Source organism: Monomorium pharaonis, unplaced genomic scaffold (genome assembly GCF_013373865.1).
Source record: "Monomorium pharaonis isolate MP-MQ-018 unplaced genomic scaffold, ASM1337386v2 scaffold_127, whole genome shotgun sequence".
Lineage (NCBI taxonomy): Eukaryota > Metazoa > Arthropoda > Insecta > Hymenoptera > Formicidae > Monomorium > Monomorium pharaonis.
The window spans coordinates 2,420-21,663 of record NW_023415392.1 but is presented as its reverse complement, the minus strand read 5'-3'; the positions used below and the strand labels follow the sequence as shown (position 1 = coordinate 21,663).

The 19,244-nt window shown below is 39.0% G+C and overlaps 2 protein-coding genes across 2 annotated transcripts; one reads left to right on the top strand and one right to left on the bottom strand.

The window, feature by feature from the left end:
- Nucleotides 1-1,087: 1,087 nt before the first annotated feature.
- LOC118648015 (putative nuclease HARBI1) lies at nt 1,088-3,268 on the top strand. Its single transcript, XM_036294208.1, has 4 exons — nt 1,088-1,569; nt 1,664-1,810; nt 2,301-2,568; nt 2,658-3,268. The coding sequence occupies exons 1-4, from the start codon at nt 1,313-1,315 to the stop codon at nt 3,189-3,191; spliced, it is 1,206 nt and encodes a 401-aa protein (XP_036150101.1). The 5' UTR covers nt 1,088-1,312; the 3' UTR covers nt 3,192-3,268.
- Nucleotides 3,269-3,816: 548 nt separating this feature from the next.
- LOC118644197 lies at nt 3,817-5,543 on the bottom strand. Its single transcript, XM_036294209.1, has 4 exons — nt 5,178-5,543; nt 4,845-5,036; nt 4,259-4,533; nt 3,817-4,176 (listed from the first exon to the last, which is right to left on the bottom strand). Exons 1-4 carry the CDS (start codon nt 5,275-5,277, stop codon nt 3,862-3,864), a joined length of 882 nt encoding a protein of 293 aa, XP_036150102.1. The 5' UTR covers nt 5,278-5,543; the 3' UTR covers nt 3,817-3,861.
- Nucleotides 5,544-19,244: the final 13,701 nt, after the last annotated feature.

Below are 19,244 nucleotides of genomic sequence, written 5' to 3'. Positions count from 1 at the left end.
AGTCATATGCTACGTCGTACTAGTGTGAGTTTTTGATTTTTAGATCGATATAATGTACCCCGAAATCATTTCAGTAGCACTTTTGTTTGGTCATAGTGGATTTGCTATATCAAATTTTTAATTTTTAGCAGTGGATTCAGATTTAGCGACCAAAAAGCTTGTAGGATACCAAGTTTCAATTATTTCCCATTGAAAATTGACGTAGTTACAGATTTTTGTCGCCTAACGTCTCGTTTTCTCCCACTGTGGGACGTAGAAAAGCGACATTGAAAAGCGACGGACGACGTAAAGGCCCTCACACATGAATTGACATATCCATAACGTTAAGGTTTCGACGCGTTGCAGAATTGGGCGACCGTAACCGTAACCGGCTGAATCAAGTACGTGAGTGATCGAAACCTTACTCATATGGTAATGTCAGTTCATGTGTGAGGACCTTAAGATTTATTTCCTTCTCTCTCTCCGGCGTGCTCCTGCGTGTATTCTTATTGGGTCACGTGGGTTAGCCAGTGACTCGTTCTAATTGTAAGTGACGTGCAGGACATGCAGGATGAGGTTATAATACAAATTTCGATTGCAAATATGTGTAATATATGAAATTTATATGGTAAATATTCTCGTATTGTTATTTTATTATTATACATATATATTAAACATTTAACTGAGCTATGTTACTCTCTGATTCAATTTTACACTGGCGTCGATGAGACAGATAAGATGTGTGCAACAGTTAAATGTTGCTGTAATTTACAATCGATATGTACAGCTTTTAATCTGCTTTAATAAAACTGTAAATAAATGTTTTTTATAATACTAATTTTTATTCTTTGCTTTATTAGTAATGTATGTATAATTACAGGTACCTTGGTGACAAAAGAACTTATCCTTACAACGTTCTCAATATTGCAAACCAATGCACAACTCTACGTGTCACACCTCATCTATTTAACCACCAGCATCAACAGTGTAAAATTAATTAAACAGAGGGTAACATAACTCAGATTTTACACTGGTGTCGATGAGATAGACGAGATGTCGTGCGATATAGAATTGTGGATCAGTTAAATGTTGCTGTAATTGTCAATCAATATTCACAACTTATTAAGGCTGCGGTCCGAAATGATTTCATGGCACTTACAGCGCTCAAGGCGCTCACGGCCGGTCCGATTCAAATATGACGCTATAGACACTTTCGTTTCGGACCGGCCGTAAGCTCACTTACGTGCTATGTAACCTAAAATACTGTTTGGTTTATTAAAAATTATATTGTCAACATTGTCTAGAAGCCTTAAATCTTAGTATAATATACGAAATGGAGAAGAAACAACAGAAAATAATATTGTCGCAATATTTGGAATTTTGTTTGGAAAGCGATAGTGATTTAGAATTTGCAATTGATATATCCTCAAGTAGTGACGACGAAGAGGAAAAAACACAAAATTTTATACAAATAATGTGTTTGTATTTAAATGAACGAAGAAGTAAAACCCATATGAGACCTCGCATCAAGGATTACATTGAAAAAATTGTTCCCAATTATACTGCAGAAGAATTTAAAATGCATTTTAGGTATGTAAAGTTTTGGCTTAAATTCGAAAAATATTGTAATTGGAATATAAATATCAACTCTAGCGAGTGTGAAATATTATTTCTTTCTTTACAGATTACTACCTGAAACTTTTCAATTTTTATTGGAATTGATAGGACCTGCATTAAGTAGCACAAGGTCAATTAGTGGTAGGAAACCAATATCTGCACAAAAGCAGTTGTTGATGGCTTTGTGGATGATGGGAACACCAGATTCATACAGGTATATTATTATACCTTATTATTAAAAGCATTATACAAGCCTTGCATAAAACGTCGAATTAAAAAGAATTAAAAAATATTGACTTTTTGCAAAAAGTAGAATTCAGAAGATATTTAATTGAATATTCTAAATTCTGAATTGGATTCTGTTCTTTGAGGATTCAATTCTTCGCATTCAATCGCAATAAGAGGCATTCAAATGAATGCGAACCCTCACATTAAAAAAGATTTATTTCTTCTGCTAATTGTTATCGGATTCAGAGGCAAATAAGATTTACTGATTCTATTCTCAATATCGCACTGAAAAGTATTGACCACGATCCAATCCGAGATTTCTGCAAAGCAGAATTTATAATAAAATCTCGTGAATGCAAAACACTATGTTTGAATAAGACATTTTATGCAAGGAATATTATGGGACTTTTTCAAGAAAGTGAAAAGAGAAAATTGTCTTAAATTGTAACAGGAATTACATTAAGTCTGACTTGCAGATCTGTGTGTACAAAATTTAACTTGGGAAAAGCTACAGCAATTCGTACAATGAGAAGAGTTGCTTATGCTTTGCACACTCTAGCTCCTCGATTTATTAAGTGGCCTGTGGATGAGAGAGCAGCTAAAGTAATGATAGAATTTGAAAAAGCCAGTGCATTTCCTAATGTTTTAGGAGCCATTGATGGAACTCACATTAAAATAAGAGCTCCACAACAGGATAAACAATCATATGTGAATCGTAAAGGATACCATTCAATCCATGTGCAAGTAAGAATATCAAAATATGTCTAAAAAATAATTAGACACTGTTTTTCTTTCCTTGTTATGCTTATTTTTGTGTTTAATTTTTTTCTTAGGCAGTTTGTACTCAAAACTTGCTTTTTACGAGTGTCTTTGCTGGAAATGTTGGATCAGTGCATGATGCACGTGTTTTTCGACTTTCTCCTGTCAGTCAGTATGTTCAAGATCCAGAGATCTATTTTCCTTATAATTCTCATCTTGTTGGAGATTCTGCATATGGCATTCATCCATGTATAATGGTACCTTTTAAAGATAATGGCCATTTGACGAATAGACAGAAAAATTTTAATTTTTGTTTATCCTCTGCGAGAATTGCAATTGAGAGAGCCTTTGGGTTATGGAAAGGACGATGGAGAAGCATTTTGGATTGTCTACCTATGGTCACTTTGGAAAAAATTCCAGAATACTTAATAGCTACTTGTGTATTACACAATATTTGTATCTTGAAAGGCGATTTAATAGATTTCAATGAAACACATGAACAAAACAGACACCGTGGAACACTAATACCCGGTAGAACAGAGGATGGTAATGTTAAACGACAAGCAATTATGAATAATTTAATTATAAGGATTAATGGTGCTATATAACTATTCTATATCTATCTATATATGTATGTACATTTACCTTTTTTATATTTTTAAGCTAAATAAATTTTGTAAATTAATTTTGTGACGTTTTAATTTAAGAATATATATCCCTTTTTAGCAATAAGGTTAAAGTAAAAATAATTAAACACTTTGTTACAAGTGATATTTATTTATTAAGATTTCATAGTTTGGTAATTGTATTGTATAAATAATATAAATTATCTGCAATATCTATATATTTGTATAACAAATTTAAACTATGTTTGTACTATAGATAATACAAATATATATTAAATTTTTATTTAATATGTGTAAATAACAAATACCTTTTTTTTTGCGTACCTTTACAATATCAAAATTTAATCAACTTAAATATAAAACAAAAATAATGTTTTTACTAAAAATAAAACAAAATAATATTATTTAACTGTAAAAGTAATATTTTAAGTAATATTAACCAGTCTTTCAACAGCAGTATCTGCTTTTCTAATGGATTAAACTAAACTTTCCTAATGGAATAAACAAAAAATTAATTCTATAATAAGCAATACAATTAAATAAATGTAATTTAAAAAAAGTAAATAGAAAAGAATATAATAGAGAATAAGATTTTTTAAAATCGTTGCAGAAGTAAAAACTAAGAATTTAGAATATTACAAGAATAATTAAATTACTTCTTGTTAATGCTTTCTAATAACTTTTGCATCAGTGTTATTTTTTCCTGGTGTTGTCTTTCTCGTTGTTCCTTCAGTTCTTGAAACCATCTTTCTTTAGCTTCTCTCTTTTTCTCTTTCTGTATTTTTTCCTTTTTTATCTCTGACATAAAGTCATGTAAAACAGTCTCAATTTTCCTTTTGGGTTTTCTTTTATTATCATCATTCGCAGAAGAATCAGATACACTCGCCTGTTCATCACATGGTCCAGCTTCTGAAGCAATAGCTTTAGGAGTTGCCCATCCTGTTTTTCCAAAAATTTCATGCATTCTCTGAAAAAAAATAATGACAAAAAATATTTTGTGGATCTTCAAACATAATTAAAAATTGTAAAAATTAATATTATGCACTTACTTCAAAATATGGCCACGTTTTTCTGTCATTCCCTGACACTGAATTATAGTCCAATATTTTTTTGTATGTTTTCTTTAAACTATTAAATTTTGATTGACATTGTGATCCACTCACAGTATATTCAATATTTATTTTTTTTATTTCATGAGCAATAGCTTCCCAAATTTTATTGTGACGTTTCATACCTCCTGTAAATTCTTCTTTTCTTTCTTCATATTTTTCAAGCAACAAGTATATACATTTAGATGGCCATATAAACAATGACTTTTCATTCACTGTAATTATTAGGTTTTCAGGAGGAATAAAAATTTTTAATTATAAATAATAAAAATCTAACTAAAAAACTTAGGTGCTTTTCAGCAACGACACTGTGGCTGTTTCCAAATTGCTGTCAGTACTGAAAATCTATAGTTTCCGTTACGTACATTATAGATTTTTAGTACTGACAGCAATTTTGAAACACAGCCCACGTAACACAATAAATCATTTTATTTTTTTTTACATACGGCAAACAACAAAGATAAAATAATCACTTTATTACGGTGTTGCTAGAAAGCATTGCTTGTTATATTTCCTTGAAACTCACCTACATCTTTAAGATCATCTTCATCAGAATCTTGTTCTGGAGATGAAGTATAAGATTTATCATTGCATGAAGACTGTTGAATTGAAGTATTTATATCATTATTTGTCGAAGTTTGTACATTCAATTGACTATTTAATTTTTTACTTCTCTTTTTATATATTTCATTAACGAGGCTTGTCATATAATTTATATCTAGAAATAATTATAAAATTACTATAATTATTTTATATTTTTCTTATATACTTCTCTAGTATAATAACAAATAGTTTATTATAAAAATAAGTATACAATAAATTCTAACCTCATCATTACACAGACATTATTTCTTCTTACCTGTATTCACTCTCTCTGCATCTTGTGGCGAAATTTTCAGTATTAATGTCTCATTTGCATCTTCCACGAAGACAGGAACAGATATCAATTTATTCGACATTATAATGCAGTTTTTTACTTTTAATTGCTATGTCCTTTTTTAAATCCTCACTTTTTCGCGCATTCTGACGTCATGCGGCTACGAGACGCTCACAGTGACCCATCTTCCATCCAGGGTCACCATGAGCACTGAAACGTCACGTATTGATAACGTCATTATGCTCATGAAAACACTGCAAGCGTGAATCGGACCAATCGTGAGCGCGCTAATAGCGCTGTAGGCGTGTTTCGGACCGCAGCCTAATTAGTTTGAATAAAACTTTAAATACTAATGTGTATTCTTTACTTTAGTAGTAACGTACATAATTGCCGGTACCTTGGTGACAAAGGATGGTTCTTATCCTTACAACGTTATCAATATTTAACCGATGCACAACTCTACGTCACACTTCATTTATTTAATCATCAACACCAATGAAAAATTAATTAATCAGTGAGTAACGAGCTCAGATTTTACACTGGCGTCGATGAGATAGATGAGATGTTGTGTGACATAGAATTGTGGATCAGTGAAATGTTGCTGTAATTGTCAATCAATATTCACAACTGTTAATTAGCTCGAATAAAATTTTCAATAAATGTTTTTAATAATACTAATTTTTATTCTTTACTTTACTAGTAACGTATATAATTTCCGGTGACAAACCTTGGTGACAAAAGATGGTTCTTATCCTTACAACGTTATCAATATTTAACCGATGAACAAGTCTACGTCACACCTTATCTATTTAATCATCACCATCAATATATAATTGATTAAATTTAAATTTAAGGAAAAAAATTACATCAATCCAAGATGATCCTTTTAATCAAATTCAACTTAAGTGGCCTATAAACACTGCAAAATATATCCGTTATATCCGAAGAAAATTACCTTTTTAAAAAAGGTAAAAAAAAGGCGCCAAATGTATGGTTTTTCTTTAAGGAAAGAAATAGCAAATCCAAGGTAGGACTTTTGATTAAATTTCACCTGAGTGACATATATAGTATACCTTTATGGTTGGAAAAAATCACATTTGTTTATGTATCAAATAAATCCAAGATAATACTCTTCATCAAATTCAATCAAAATGATACATATAATATAAGTGATATATAGTATACTGTAAAGAAACACATCTTATACCTAAGATAAAACTTCATCTAATTTAGCCCAAGTAATATCACAGACCTTATTCCAACCAAAATCTAACTTTAATTATTAAACTAACGATTATTTTAAATGAAGAATTACACGCGCACGCATTAACCTTCTCTACAAAAATAATGATATCAGAATATTTTGCACCAAATATAACAATGGATATTTATATGAACTGAAACATCTACTGTATTATTCTCTCTCTCTCTCTCTCTTTTTTTTTTTTTTTTTTTTTTTTTAACGAGGAAGAGGAAAATCTTCAACCTGACCATCTTGGAAGGATAACTTTTTAGTTATCAACCACCAAGAGGCCAAAGACATCCGGGTGCCCGTACACCCGGATAGTGTGGGATTCTATGGGGGCACATCGCGGGAGATACTGCCCCCATAGCCTACCCACTAAAAACCTCTTCCTATATTCTGTTCTATCTATTCAGCCCTGATGTTAAAGATAATATCTCCCGAAATTTCCGGTAGTAGTAGCGATGCCCAATATTTAGCCAGTATTAGTCATTATACTGTTAATGTATTTTGCTAGTAGGGACATCTCGGTTTCGACCTGACGATCGGACTCGGAATTCATAGATACTTTAAGCTGCAGTGGACCGGTCGACTTTACTTGGTCGTTCTTTGAGGTTTGCCAAGGTTATCGAGTAGTAACTAGTAAAAAAATTAAAAATTGACAATAAATTTAAAAAGTTAATAGCTGTTAACTTATAGTATATAGTTAATTTTAAATATTTTAATTTTTTAACTGTGACAAGTTATTTTGAAAAATTTAACTTAATATCAACTTGATTAACTTGAACTTAATTAATTAAAAAAATATATCAACTTACCCAAGCCTGAGGTTTGCGTATTATTGAACTTCTTTTTTAATAAATCCCGGAGAAATTTCTTGCTCGCCTTAGGACTTATAAAGTTCATGTTGTTTAACTCCGGAGCGATAAACACACTCGGCTCTCTTTGCGTCCGTCGCATAAGAGTAGCGGAGTTCAGATCGGGTTGGTAGGCGTTCTGCTCGCCCAGCGGGAGCCACGCTTGCCAGTAGTTATTCAGAGAGCCAATGCCATTCTTTTTGGCTGTCGATGACGACGTTGTCGTTGTTTCTTCAGGTACACGAACGGGCATCAATTCGCCATTGCAAATCAATCCGAGAAACAGCAAGGTGGATAACATTCTCCACTGAGATACCATTCTTCGCTGTAGGCTCAGCATCATTTTTGTTCTCGTGCTTCTTTTCGTCGAGTTCGGAAAAGATATCTCAAGATGCTCGCGTCTGAATCTTATTCGCCACGTGTCACTTGTCCACGCGCGTCGTGAGCTATGCGTCTCTGACGAGAGAAACGAAAGCTACTAAGTCTTCACGACTTTATATACAACGTATATAATCTCTAACGCTAACTCAAACACAGCACTAAAAACTTCTGCTGACTTCTGACGCAGCCAAACGCTCCAGCTTCAACGAATGCAGTAACAGCGGTGGCGACTGTGAAAAGCGACGCGCTTATATACCATACCGAGCTGGCTACCCCGATCTACCATCAGCCAATCAGAAAGATTACCCGCTCTCTCGACTTTGCGAGAATACTATATGCGTCGCCGCGCGCTTGCTCGCCAGTTACTGCGCGGCGCCGCCGACAGGCGGCTCACCTCTCGGTTCTCTCGGGAGTAAAATGCAATTATATAAAGACTACCACCCGCAGCACGATTAAGTAATAAGAAAAAATATAACTTTCTTCTCTTTAAGGGAGTTAACCTACATATAGCGCGGTCGTGCCGAGCGCGAGGGTGCTTCATGTAGAAACGGATCGTCACATAATGCTATTACAGAATTGAGAGAGAGAGAGAAGAGAGATATATAATATATATATATATATATATATATATATATATATATATATATATATATCTACACTGAGAAAAAAAATTCTTTCAATCAAGAAAATGCATTTTCTTGAAATAGAATTCTTTGATGCAAACAAATATTTTTTTACAGCAACTAAACAATGTATGCTAGCAAATAAATATTTTATTCTTTTAAGTAAATCATTTCGTACATTTTTGATTTTGTTCCTCTAAGTAATGATTTCATGACATCAATAGTATCATTATTAAACTGAAATAAATCATTTCTTTGTAATAAGAAAACCGAGTTTCTTAAATGTATTTAAAGAAATTTTTTTCTCAGTGTATGTATCCGTATATGTATATTTATATATATATTTATGTATAATGTAAATCATAAACGTATATCTATATTGTAGCGCGAAGGGCCCCGTAACCCGGTCCAAGTCAGTGCGGGCCTGCGCACTGGCGGGCGCATAGCGCCGCTCGCGTCGTACCAGGGAAAGGAGGGGGGGGGGGAGCCAGTCCCCTTGTGGCCGGAGATAGACACAGACCGGTCGATTCCGCGAATCTGTACCTAACCCTCTAAATATATTCGACGTGTGTTTTACTTTAATTAGCGTTCGTTCTTTTCCTCCGTGGCTCCTCTCACGATCCTTCCGAGAGCGGCAAATCCCACAAACCCGAAAAGATAAGAGCGAGGAAGCATCCTCGCTACAGTGACGCCCAACCTCGAGGCCCGGTCCACGACCAGGGTCGCGTTCAAGAACCAAGACGTCGTCTTCACAAGACCCACAACGACCAACGACACGGTCGCAAACACGGGCGAAGACGCAAGGAACAGCGCAAGCGAAAACACAGTCACAGACGAGGACAAAGATACCGACGAGAGTAGCGTCTGGGAAAAGCGGAAAGAGACAAGAAAACAAGATGGCCGAAAACCAAGTGAATAATCCGATCACGCTAACGAACGAGCAGTTCGTCTCTCTTCTACAACAGATACAGATATCTGCAACGAACGCACCCGCCACAAACATTGCGCACCCACAAGGTAATTTTTCGCGATGCACGTCTCGATTCGACGGGGCTAAGACGTCCGATGTAGAAGCTTTTATAGACTCGATCGTCACGTACAAAGATTGCACGAACATATCGAACGAAAACGCGCTAAAGGGGCTACCGATTCTCCTCACGGACCTCGCCGCGACGTGGTGGCAGGGCGTAAAAACGACGGTAGATACTTGGGAAACCGCGCTAGAATTACTACGGCAAACATACGGGCCCAAGAAGCCGGCGTACCGCGTATATAGAGAACTGTTCGCCTGCGTGCAAAAAGACGACACGCCCTCCGACATATTCTTGTGCAAGACTCGCGCGCTGCTTTCAAAGCTCCCGTATGAGACACCGCTGCCGGAAAATGTACAGCTAGACATGGTCTACGGCCTGATGTCATACAAAATCCGCAAGGAAATATCGCGCGAAAAAGTCACGTCCTTCTCGGAATTACTCGAGCTCGCGAGGGAAGTCGAAGAAATGAAAGCCGAAGAATTGGGAAAATCACCGGCGCAACCGAAATCGCCGCGTAAACAAGAAAACCGTCCTCGATGCAAGTATTGTAAAAATTTCGGACACACGGTAGACAAGTGCAAGAATCTTCGTAAGAAACAGGACGATAAAACCGCGACGCCTAAAAAGGACCAGTCCGACTCTCACGCCGACGACGCGTCGGAAGATAATCGACATACTCAACTCGCGATAACTTGCTTCGGATGCGGCAATCCCGGCTTCCTACGGAAAAACTGTCCGAAGTGCGCTAAGAAGGAACGACCCGGGAAAACTGAATCCAAATCCGAATTCTGCTCTGTAGACGCACCCCAAGTTCGCGCGAGATGCAGGAACCGGCCGATCCTTGACGTGGAAATATTAGGAGCGCGCGGCACCGGACTAATTGATACTGCGGCCAAATTAAGTGTTGCAGGTTATACCCTCTACAAAGTCCTCGTCGAGAAAGGTCAAACGTTCAGAGAAACGGAGATGCACATTGGATTAGCGGACGGAACGAGCAAAAAGGAAAAGGTCCTGCTCACCGAAGTGGACGTACAAGTGTCTGGCCGAACGATTAGAACCACCTTCACCGTAATGATTAACGCAAGGAACAATTTCACTTTATTTGGCATGGATTTCATTGACGATGCGAATATTGTATTGAACATTCCTCAACGATTCTGGTATTTTGCAGACGATCATGAAACGCACGACCTGAAATTTGAGAGCCCCTCCGAAACTCCTGCCATCTTACAGCTGAACTACGTGAGCACGTTACGCGATGACGAAGCGCAGAGCCTGTCCCACGGCCAACGCGAGAACTTGGTTGCACTCTTGGCCGCGAACGCAGACATTTTCGCTCTAGGGGGAGAACCGACCCCATACGCTGAACACGTCATCGACACCGGTACTCACGCCCCAGTAGCCTCACCCCCGTACAGGATGTCCGCACCTAAAAGAGAAATGCTGGAAAAAGAAATAACCTCGATGCTAGAAGCCGACGTCATAGAGGAATGCGAATCTCCATGGGCCGCACCGGTGGTACTTCGGCCCAAGCAAGACGGTTCGGTCAGAGTGTGCATCGACTATCGCCGATTGAATGCGATCACCAGAACGGATGCGTACCCCATGCCGAGAATCGACGATTTGCTGCACCTCGCGAAGAAAGCACTATACATGTCTACCCTCGACCTACGATCAGGATACTGGCAAGTGAAGGTAAAACCAGAGGACCGCGACAAGACGGCCTTCACCACACCTTTCGGCACCTTCCGCTTTAAGCGCATGCCTTTCGGCTTGAAGAACGCCGGAGCTACTTTCCAACGGATGATGGACCGTTTCAAGAAAGGTCTCAAGGACGCCATCACGATAGTATACCTGGATGATATTATTGTCGTCTCGACCAGTTTCGACGAACACCTAAGTGACCTGCAGAAAGTCTTCGATCGCTTACGTGAATTCAAACTACGGGCAAAAAGAGAGAAGTGCATCTTCGCCCGCCCCCAGGTGAAGTTCTTAGGGCACGTCATCAGCAACGAGGGAATACTACCGAGCGAGGACAAAGTCGAGGCCATCCTAAACCTACCATCTCCAAAGAACGTTAAACACTTACTTACGTTTCTACAGACTGCTTCTTGGTTTCGCAGGTTTGTTCCAGATTTCGCCGGAGTCGCTAAACCCCTGACGGACCTCACTAAGAAGAACGCCATTTGGATATGGACTAAAGACCACGAGGACGCTTTCGTGGAACTAAAGAAGTTACTCACCGAGGCTCCTATACTTAGACAGGCCGACGAGACCATGCCATTCACCATACGCACAGACGCCAGCGATTACGCCATCGGGGCTGTCCTGCTGCAGGGGGAGGGGTCTGACGAGAGACCCGTCGAATACGCCAGCCGATTGTTAATCCCTGCTGAGCGTAACTACAGTACTACGGAGCGCGAGGCTCTCGCGGTCGTGTGGGCCGTCGGGAGATTCCGCGGCTACATCGATGGCGCCAAGATAATCATCGGCACGGATCATCAACCACTGAGGTGGCTTATGAGCCTAAAATCTCCTTCAGGGCGACTCGCTCGATGGGCTCTGAGTCTTCAAAAGTACGATATGGAAATAAAATACACCCCAGGGAAGCTGAATGTCGTGGCCGACACCCTGTCGAGGCCTCCCTGTACAGAGGACATGCAGGGCAATTGCGGAGTGTGCTCGGTCTCTGTGGACCTCCCTTCCGAAGGAGCTGCTAAAATGAGGGAGGAACAGCTTTCCGACCCCGAAGTGAAGAAGATCGTCGACGCGTTTGAGGCAAAGGGTGACCTGGACGTTGCCAACTGGACCTCTCGAGGATATCTCATGGCAAACGGCGTACTCTACCGCTACGCTCCCATGGAGGACTCCGAGGAAGCTCAATGGGTTGTGCCGAAGAGTGCAATCCAACGTATACTATATGAAAACCACGACGCCCCTACCGCTGGACACCACGGCGTGGAACGAACCCTGAGCCAAATCTCCAAGAGATACTTTTGGCCCGGGATGCGAAAGGCCGTCGCAGACCACGTCGGCAGATGTCCCGAATGCGAGAGATACAAACCAACGAACCTGAAACCGGCCGGGTTACTGAGGACTCCGGCCCCTTCCAGAAGATTCGAGATAATAGCCATGGACTTATTCGGGCCCCTACCCGTGACAGCCGAAGGGTTCCACTGGATCTTCATCGTCGAAGACGTCGCCTCGAAATGGGTCGAGTTGCTCCCGTTGAAACGCGCTACCGCAGAAGCTTGCGCACGGACCCTGATCGACGAAGTCATGTTAAGATACGGGATTCCTCGCAGAATAATCTCGGACAATGGCCCTCAATTTGTTGGAGCGGTTATGCAACAAGTCTCATACTGTTTGGGGTTCGACCAATCGCTCACCCCGGTATATCACCCGGAAGCCAACCCGGTGGAGAGAAAGAACCGGGACATGAAAACTCTGCTTTCTATTTTAGTCCAAAACGAACACTCTTCTTGGATGGAGAAGTTACCTTCGGTCAGATACGCCATGAACAGCGCCCCCACGCAAGCCACGGGAGTCTCTCCCGCTTATCTCACCTTCGCCCGTGAACTACGCGGCCCAGGAGACGTTCAACGAGACCTACGAGAAATCATCACCGGAGAAAACTTTGTATCCGAGGTCACACCTTATCTCCTCAAAATCGCCGACACCCTGAAAGAAGCCGTGAAGGTTCAAGAGCTAGAACAAGACCGACGAAAGGGACTTGCAGACGAATCCAGGCGGCCAAGCCCCGACTTCCAAGTGGGAGACCTCGTGTTAGTTAAAACACGTGTACTTAGCAGCACGTCTCAGGGGGTCACCTCCAAGTTCGCCCCGAAGCGGGACGGGCCGTATCGCATCGCCAAGCGGGTTTCTCCCGTCAGTTTCCAAATCGCTGACAGAACGACTGGAGAGCTGTTGTCAGTTCGACACGCTTCCGATCTTAGCCCATGGAAAGGGGTAGAAGGAAACGTGCCCTCTCGGCCTGTTCGGCCGCTTCGAAAGAGGGGTCGACCAAAAGGAACCACGACTCTTTCGCGCCCGAAGGAAGTTGGATCATCGTTGGAGACCACCGTCCGATCCAAAGGGGGAGTCTGTAGCGCGAAGGGCCCCGTAACCCGGTCCAAGTCAGTGCGGGCCTGCGCACTGGCGGGCGCATAGCGCCGCTCGCGTCGTACCAGGGAAAGGAGGGGGGGGGGAGCCAGTCCCCTTGTGGCCGGAGATAGACACAGACCGGTCGATTCCGCGAATCTGTACCTAACCCTCTAAATATATTCGACGTGTGTTTTACTTTAATTAGCGTTCGTTCTTTTCCTCCGTGGCTCCTCTCACGATCCTTCCGAGAGCGGCAAATCCCACAAACCCGAAAAGATAAGAGCGAGGAAGCATCCTCGCTACAATATATAATTATACATAATTTTATGTGTACGATCAGTATTCAAACTTATATAAAATTATATATAACTATACGTACTCGACTTTTGGGGGTAAAATTTCTCACTCAATTAAAACGAGTGTGAACCCGTAATCATACATAACCTAGCCTAGCCTAGCCGCGTCTTAATCCTGTAAAAACATTATGTGACGATCCTTCGCTACATGAGGCACCCTCGCGCTCGTCTGCCAATGAATGCGCGCCACTACCGATAGGTAGGTTAACTCTCTTATAGAAAAGGAAATTAATTTTTGCTTGACCTAATCCGCGCGTGCTGCGGGTAGTATATATTATAATATATACTATTTCTTATGAAATTTATGTAACTGCATTTTACTCCCGAGAGAACCGAGAGTTAAGCCGTCTATCGGGTCTCGGCCGCGCAGTAACTGGCGAGCAAGCGTGCGGCGACGCAGTAAAGTGACTCTTTAATTAAGATATTCATTCCAAGAAGACATTCTCTCCAAAATAAAAACTGAAAATGTGCACTTCTTGATAAAGAATGAAGACATTCAGTCTATAAGAGTGAGAAGTAACTCAAATTCAAGTGACTCGGCGTGTCACTCTATATTTCGAGTGAGATTTTCACTCGAAAAAAATTTAGAGAGTAATTGTATTATAATATAAGTTTGTGTACGAATGCTTATAGCATTAGCCGCGTCCGCCGCTACTCGGCTATTAGAAGGAGAGAGACATCCGTCCTTTTTCTCCAAGGCTGCCACGAAGACGAGCGTTCAGCGCATTGACGTCTTCTTCTTTAGATTGATACGACACTCATAATTTTTAATTACGATTTTCTTGCTTATCATGCTCACATTATCCCTTACGTGATAACCTATCCTATCCATAATAAGTTTTATCGAAATCGTTTATCATCACGTCGTGAATCGTGACCTTTTTTTTGCGTAATGGGCGGTGAATGAGCGGGGCCTCTCATCAAGCGTCAACGCGCTAAACGCTCGTCTTCATGGCAGCCTTGGAGAAAAAGCAATCTAATAGCCAAGTAGCGGCGGACGCGGCCGAGCCGGCCCGAGACCCGAGACTCGAGGCACGAACGCGACACCGAGTGCCCGCCCCCACCGTCGATGCTGGCGGCCGAAAACTTGCACCACTGATCGGCAGTCGAAACGTCTGCGCATTATATTAATCAATTAATGTATTAAATTGCGTTCGCGTTGCAATTCGTTTAAACGTATTTAACAATAAACAAAATTAATTTGCACACACATATCTTAATTGTGCTGACTCTTATTATCCTTCTTGTTTTAATTGAATTACAAGAGCCTAATTATTATTTTTAGTATTAATGTTGGGAATGTTGCTAATTTAAAATATATCAACAATAAGAATTACATATAAGAACATTTAGAGTTTATCGGTAGTGTCTCTGAACGCTGTTCAGAGTCATATGCTACGTCGTACTAGTGTGAGTTTTTGATTTTTAGATCGATATAATGTACCCCGAAATCATTTCAGTAGCACTTTTGTTTGGTCATAGTGGATTTGCTATATCAAATTTTTAATTTTTAGCAGTGGATTCAGATTTAGCGACCAAAAAGCTTGTAGGATACCAAGTTTCAATTATTTCCCATTGAAAATTGACGTAGTTACAGATTTTTGTCGCCTAACGTCTCGTTTTCTCCCACTGTGGGACGTAGAAAAGCGACATTGAAAAGCGACGGACGACGTAAAGGCCCTCACACATGAATTGACGTATCCATAACATTAAGGTTTCGACGCGTTGCAGAATTGGGCGACCGTAACCGTAACCGGCTGAATCAAGTACGTGAGTGATCGAAACCTTACTCATATGGTAATGTCAGTTCATGTGTGAGGACCTTAAGATTTATTTCCTTCTCTCTCTCCGGCGTGCTCCTGCGTGTATTCTTATTGGGTCACGTGGGTTAGCCAGTGACTCGTTCTAATTGTAAGTGACGTGCAGGACATGCAGGATGAGGTTATAATACAAATTTCGATTGCAAATATGTGTAATATATGAAATTTATATGGTAAATATTCTCGTATTGTTATTTTATTATTATACATATATATTAAACATTTAACTGAGCTATGTTACTCTCTGATTCAATTTTACACTGGCGTCGATGAGACAGATAAGATGTGTGCAACAGTTAAATGTTGCTGTAATTTACAATCGATATGTACAGCTTTTAATCTGCTTTAATAAAACTGTAAATAAATGTTTTTTATAATACTAATTTTTATTCTTTGCTTTATTAGTAATGTATGTATAATTACAGGTACCTTGGTGACAAAAGAACTTATCCTTACAACGTTCTCAATATTGCAAACCAATGCACAACTCTACGTGTCACACCTCATCTATTTAACCACCAGCATCAACAGTGTAAAATTAATTAAACAGAGGGTAACACAACTCAGATTTTACACTGGTGTCGATGAGATAGACGAGATGTCGTGCGATATAGAATTGTGGATCAGTTAAATGTTGCTGTAATTGTCAATCAATATTCACAACTTATTAATTAGTTTGAATAAAACTTTAAATACTAATTTGTATTCTTTACTTTAGTAGTAACGTACATAATTGCCGGTACCTTGGTGACAAAGGATGGTTCTTATCCTTACAACGTTATCAATATTTAACCGATGCACAACTCTACGTCACACTTCATTTATTTAATCATCAACACCAATGAAAAATTAATTAATCAGTGAGTAACGAGCTCAGATTTTACACTGGCGTCGATGAGATAGATGAGATGTTGTGTGACATAGAATTGTGGATCAGTGAAATGTTGCTGTAATTGTCAATCAATATTCACAACTGTTAATTAGCTCGAATAAAATTTTCAATAAATGTTTTTAATAATACTAATTTTTATTCTTTACTTTACTAGTAACGTATATAATTTCCGGTGACAAACCTTGGTGACAAAAGATGGTTCTTATCCTTACAACGTTATCAATATTTAACCGATGAACAAGTCTACGTCACACCTTATCTATTTAATCATCACCATCAATATATAATTGATTAAATTTAAATTTAAGGAAAAAAATTACATCAATCCAAGATGATCCTTTTAATCAAATTCAACTTAAGTGGCCTATAAACACTGCAAAATATATCCGTTATATCCGAAGAAAATTACCTTTTTAAAAAGGTAAAAAAAAGGCGCCAAATGTATGGTTTTTCTTTAAGGAAAGAAATAGCAAATCCAAGGTAGGACTTTTGATTAAATTTCACCTGAGTGACATATAGTATACCTTTATGGTTGGAAAAAATCACATTTGTTTATGTATCAAATAAATCCAAGATAATACTCTTCATCAAATTCAATCAAAATGATACATATAATATAAGTGATATATAGTATACTGTAAAGAAACACATCTTATACCTAAGATAAAACTTCATCTAATTTAGCCCAAGTAATATCACAGACCTTATTCCAACCAAAATCTAACTTTAATTATTAAACTAACGATTATTTTAAATGAAGAATTACACGCGCACGCATTAACCTTCTCTACAAAAATAATGATATCAGAATATTTTGCACCAAATATAACAATGGATATTTATATGAACTGAAACATCTACTGTATTATTCTCTCTCTCTCTCTCTCTCTCTCTCTTTTTTTTTTTTTTTTTTTTTTTTTTTTAACGAGGAAGAGGAAAATCTTCAACCTGACCATCTTGGAAGGATAACTTTTTAGTTATCAACCACCAAGAGGCCAAAGACATCCGGGTGCCCGTACACCCGGATAGTGTGGGATTCTATGGGGGCACATCGCGGGAGATACTGCCCCCATAGCCTACCCACTAAAAACCTCTTCCTATATTCTGTTCTATCTATTCAGCCCTGATGTTAAAGATAATATCTCCCGAAATTTCCGGTAGTAGTAGCGATGCCCAATATTTAGCCAGTATTAGTCATTATACTGTTAATGTATTTTGCTAGTAGGGACATCTCGGTTTCGACCTGACGATCGGACTCGGAATTCATAGATACTTTAAGCTGCAGTGGACCGGTCGACTTTACTTGGTCGTTCTTCGAGGTTTGCCAAGGTTATCGAGTAGTAACTAGTAAAAAAATTAAAAATTGACAATAAATTTAAAAAGTTAATAGCTGTTAACTTATAGTATATAGTTAATTTTAAATATTTTAATTTTTTAACTGTGACAAGTTATTTTGAAAAATTTAACTTAATATCAACTTGATTAACTTGAACTTAATTAATTAAAAAAATATATCAACTTACCCAAGCCTGAGGTTTGCGTATTATTGAACTTCTTTTTTAATAAATCCCGGAGAAATTTCTTGCTCGCCTTAGGACTTATAAAGTTCATGTTGTTTAACTCCGGAGCGATAAACACACTCGGCTCTCTTTGCGTCCGTCGCATAAGAGTAGCGGAGTTCAGATCGGGTTGGTAGGCGTTCTGCTCGCCCAGCGGGAGCCACGCTTGCCAGTAGTTATTCAGAGAGCCAATGCCATTCTTTTTGGCTGTCGATGACGACGTTGTCGTTGTTTCTTCAGGTACACGAACGGGCATCAATTCGCCATTGCAAATCAATCCGAGAAACAGCAAGGTGGATAACATTCTCCACTGAGATACCATTCTTCGCTGTAGGCTCAGCATCATTTTTGTTCTCGTGCTTCTTTTCGTCGAGTTCGGAAAAGATATCTCAAGATGCTCGCGTCTGAATCTTATTCGCCACGTGTCACTTGTCCACGCGCGTCGTGAGCTATGCGTCTCTGACGAGAGAAACGAAAGCTACTAAGTCTTCACGACTTTATATACAACGTATATAATCTCTAACGCTAACTGCAGAATCGCCACAGAGATAACTGAGAACACTTCTCGGAGTGATTGTGCACGATTCGTGATTGTGATTGTGTTTTACACAGCTTTGGACACTTGCGGTTCGAGTTTGAGTCAACCTTCCTGGAATATAACCTACGGTCATCGTGGATTTCATACCAGACTCACCCATTGGACATCCCTCCAGCTTGGAGGGTAAATCTAGAAAAAGAACGGCGGAGGAATCTCCCAAATCAATCTCCTCACAAACCCAGGACAAATTCCAGAGGACGGATGAAGATCATATTTTAGGTAAATTTATCACACATAATAGATTTCAATGCCTTGAAAATAATTTTGAACAATCAAATAACGAATCAGTCTTAACTGACAATGAGGATCCTTCAAATCTAAATACAAATGTCAATGTACTTGATGATTCATCACAAAACAATGACGGCAATAACAGATCCAATCAGGCACATTTACAACAACATAGTTCTCAGGAGAGAAAACCTCCTCCAATATACTTGGCATCTAAAGTTAAAGATTATTCTACATTTGCTAAAAAACTTAAAGATAGTATTGGTAACAATTTTCATTTGAAATATCTTGGCAGCCAAATTAAAATTCAATTCAATCATACTAAGGACTTTATGGATTTCAAAAATTTTG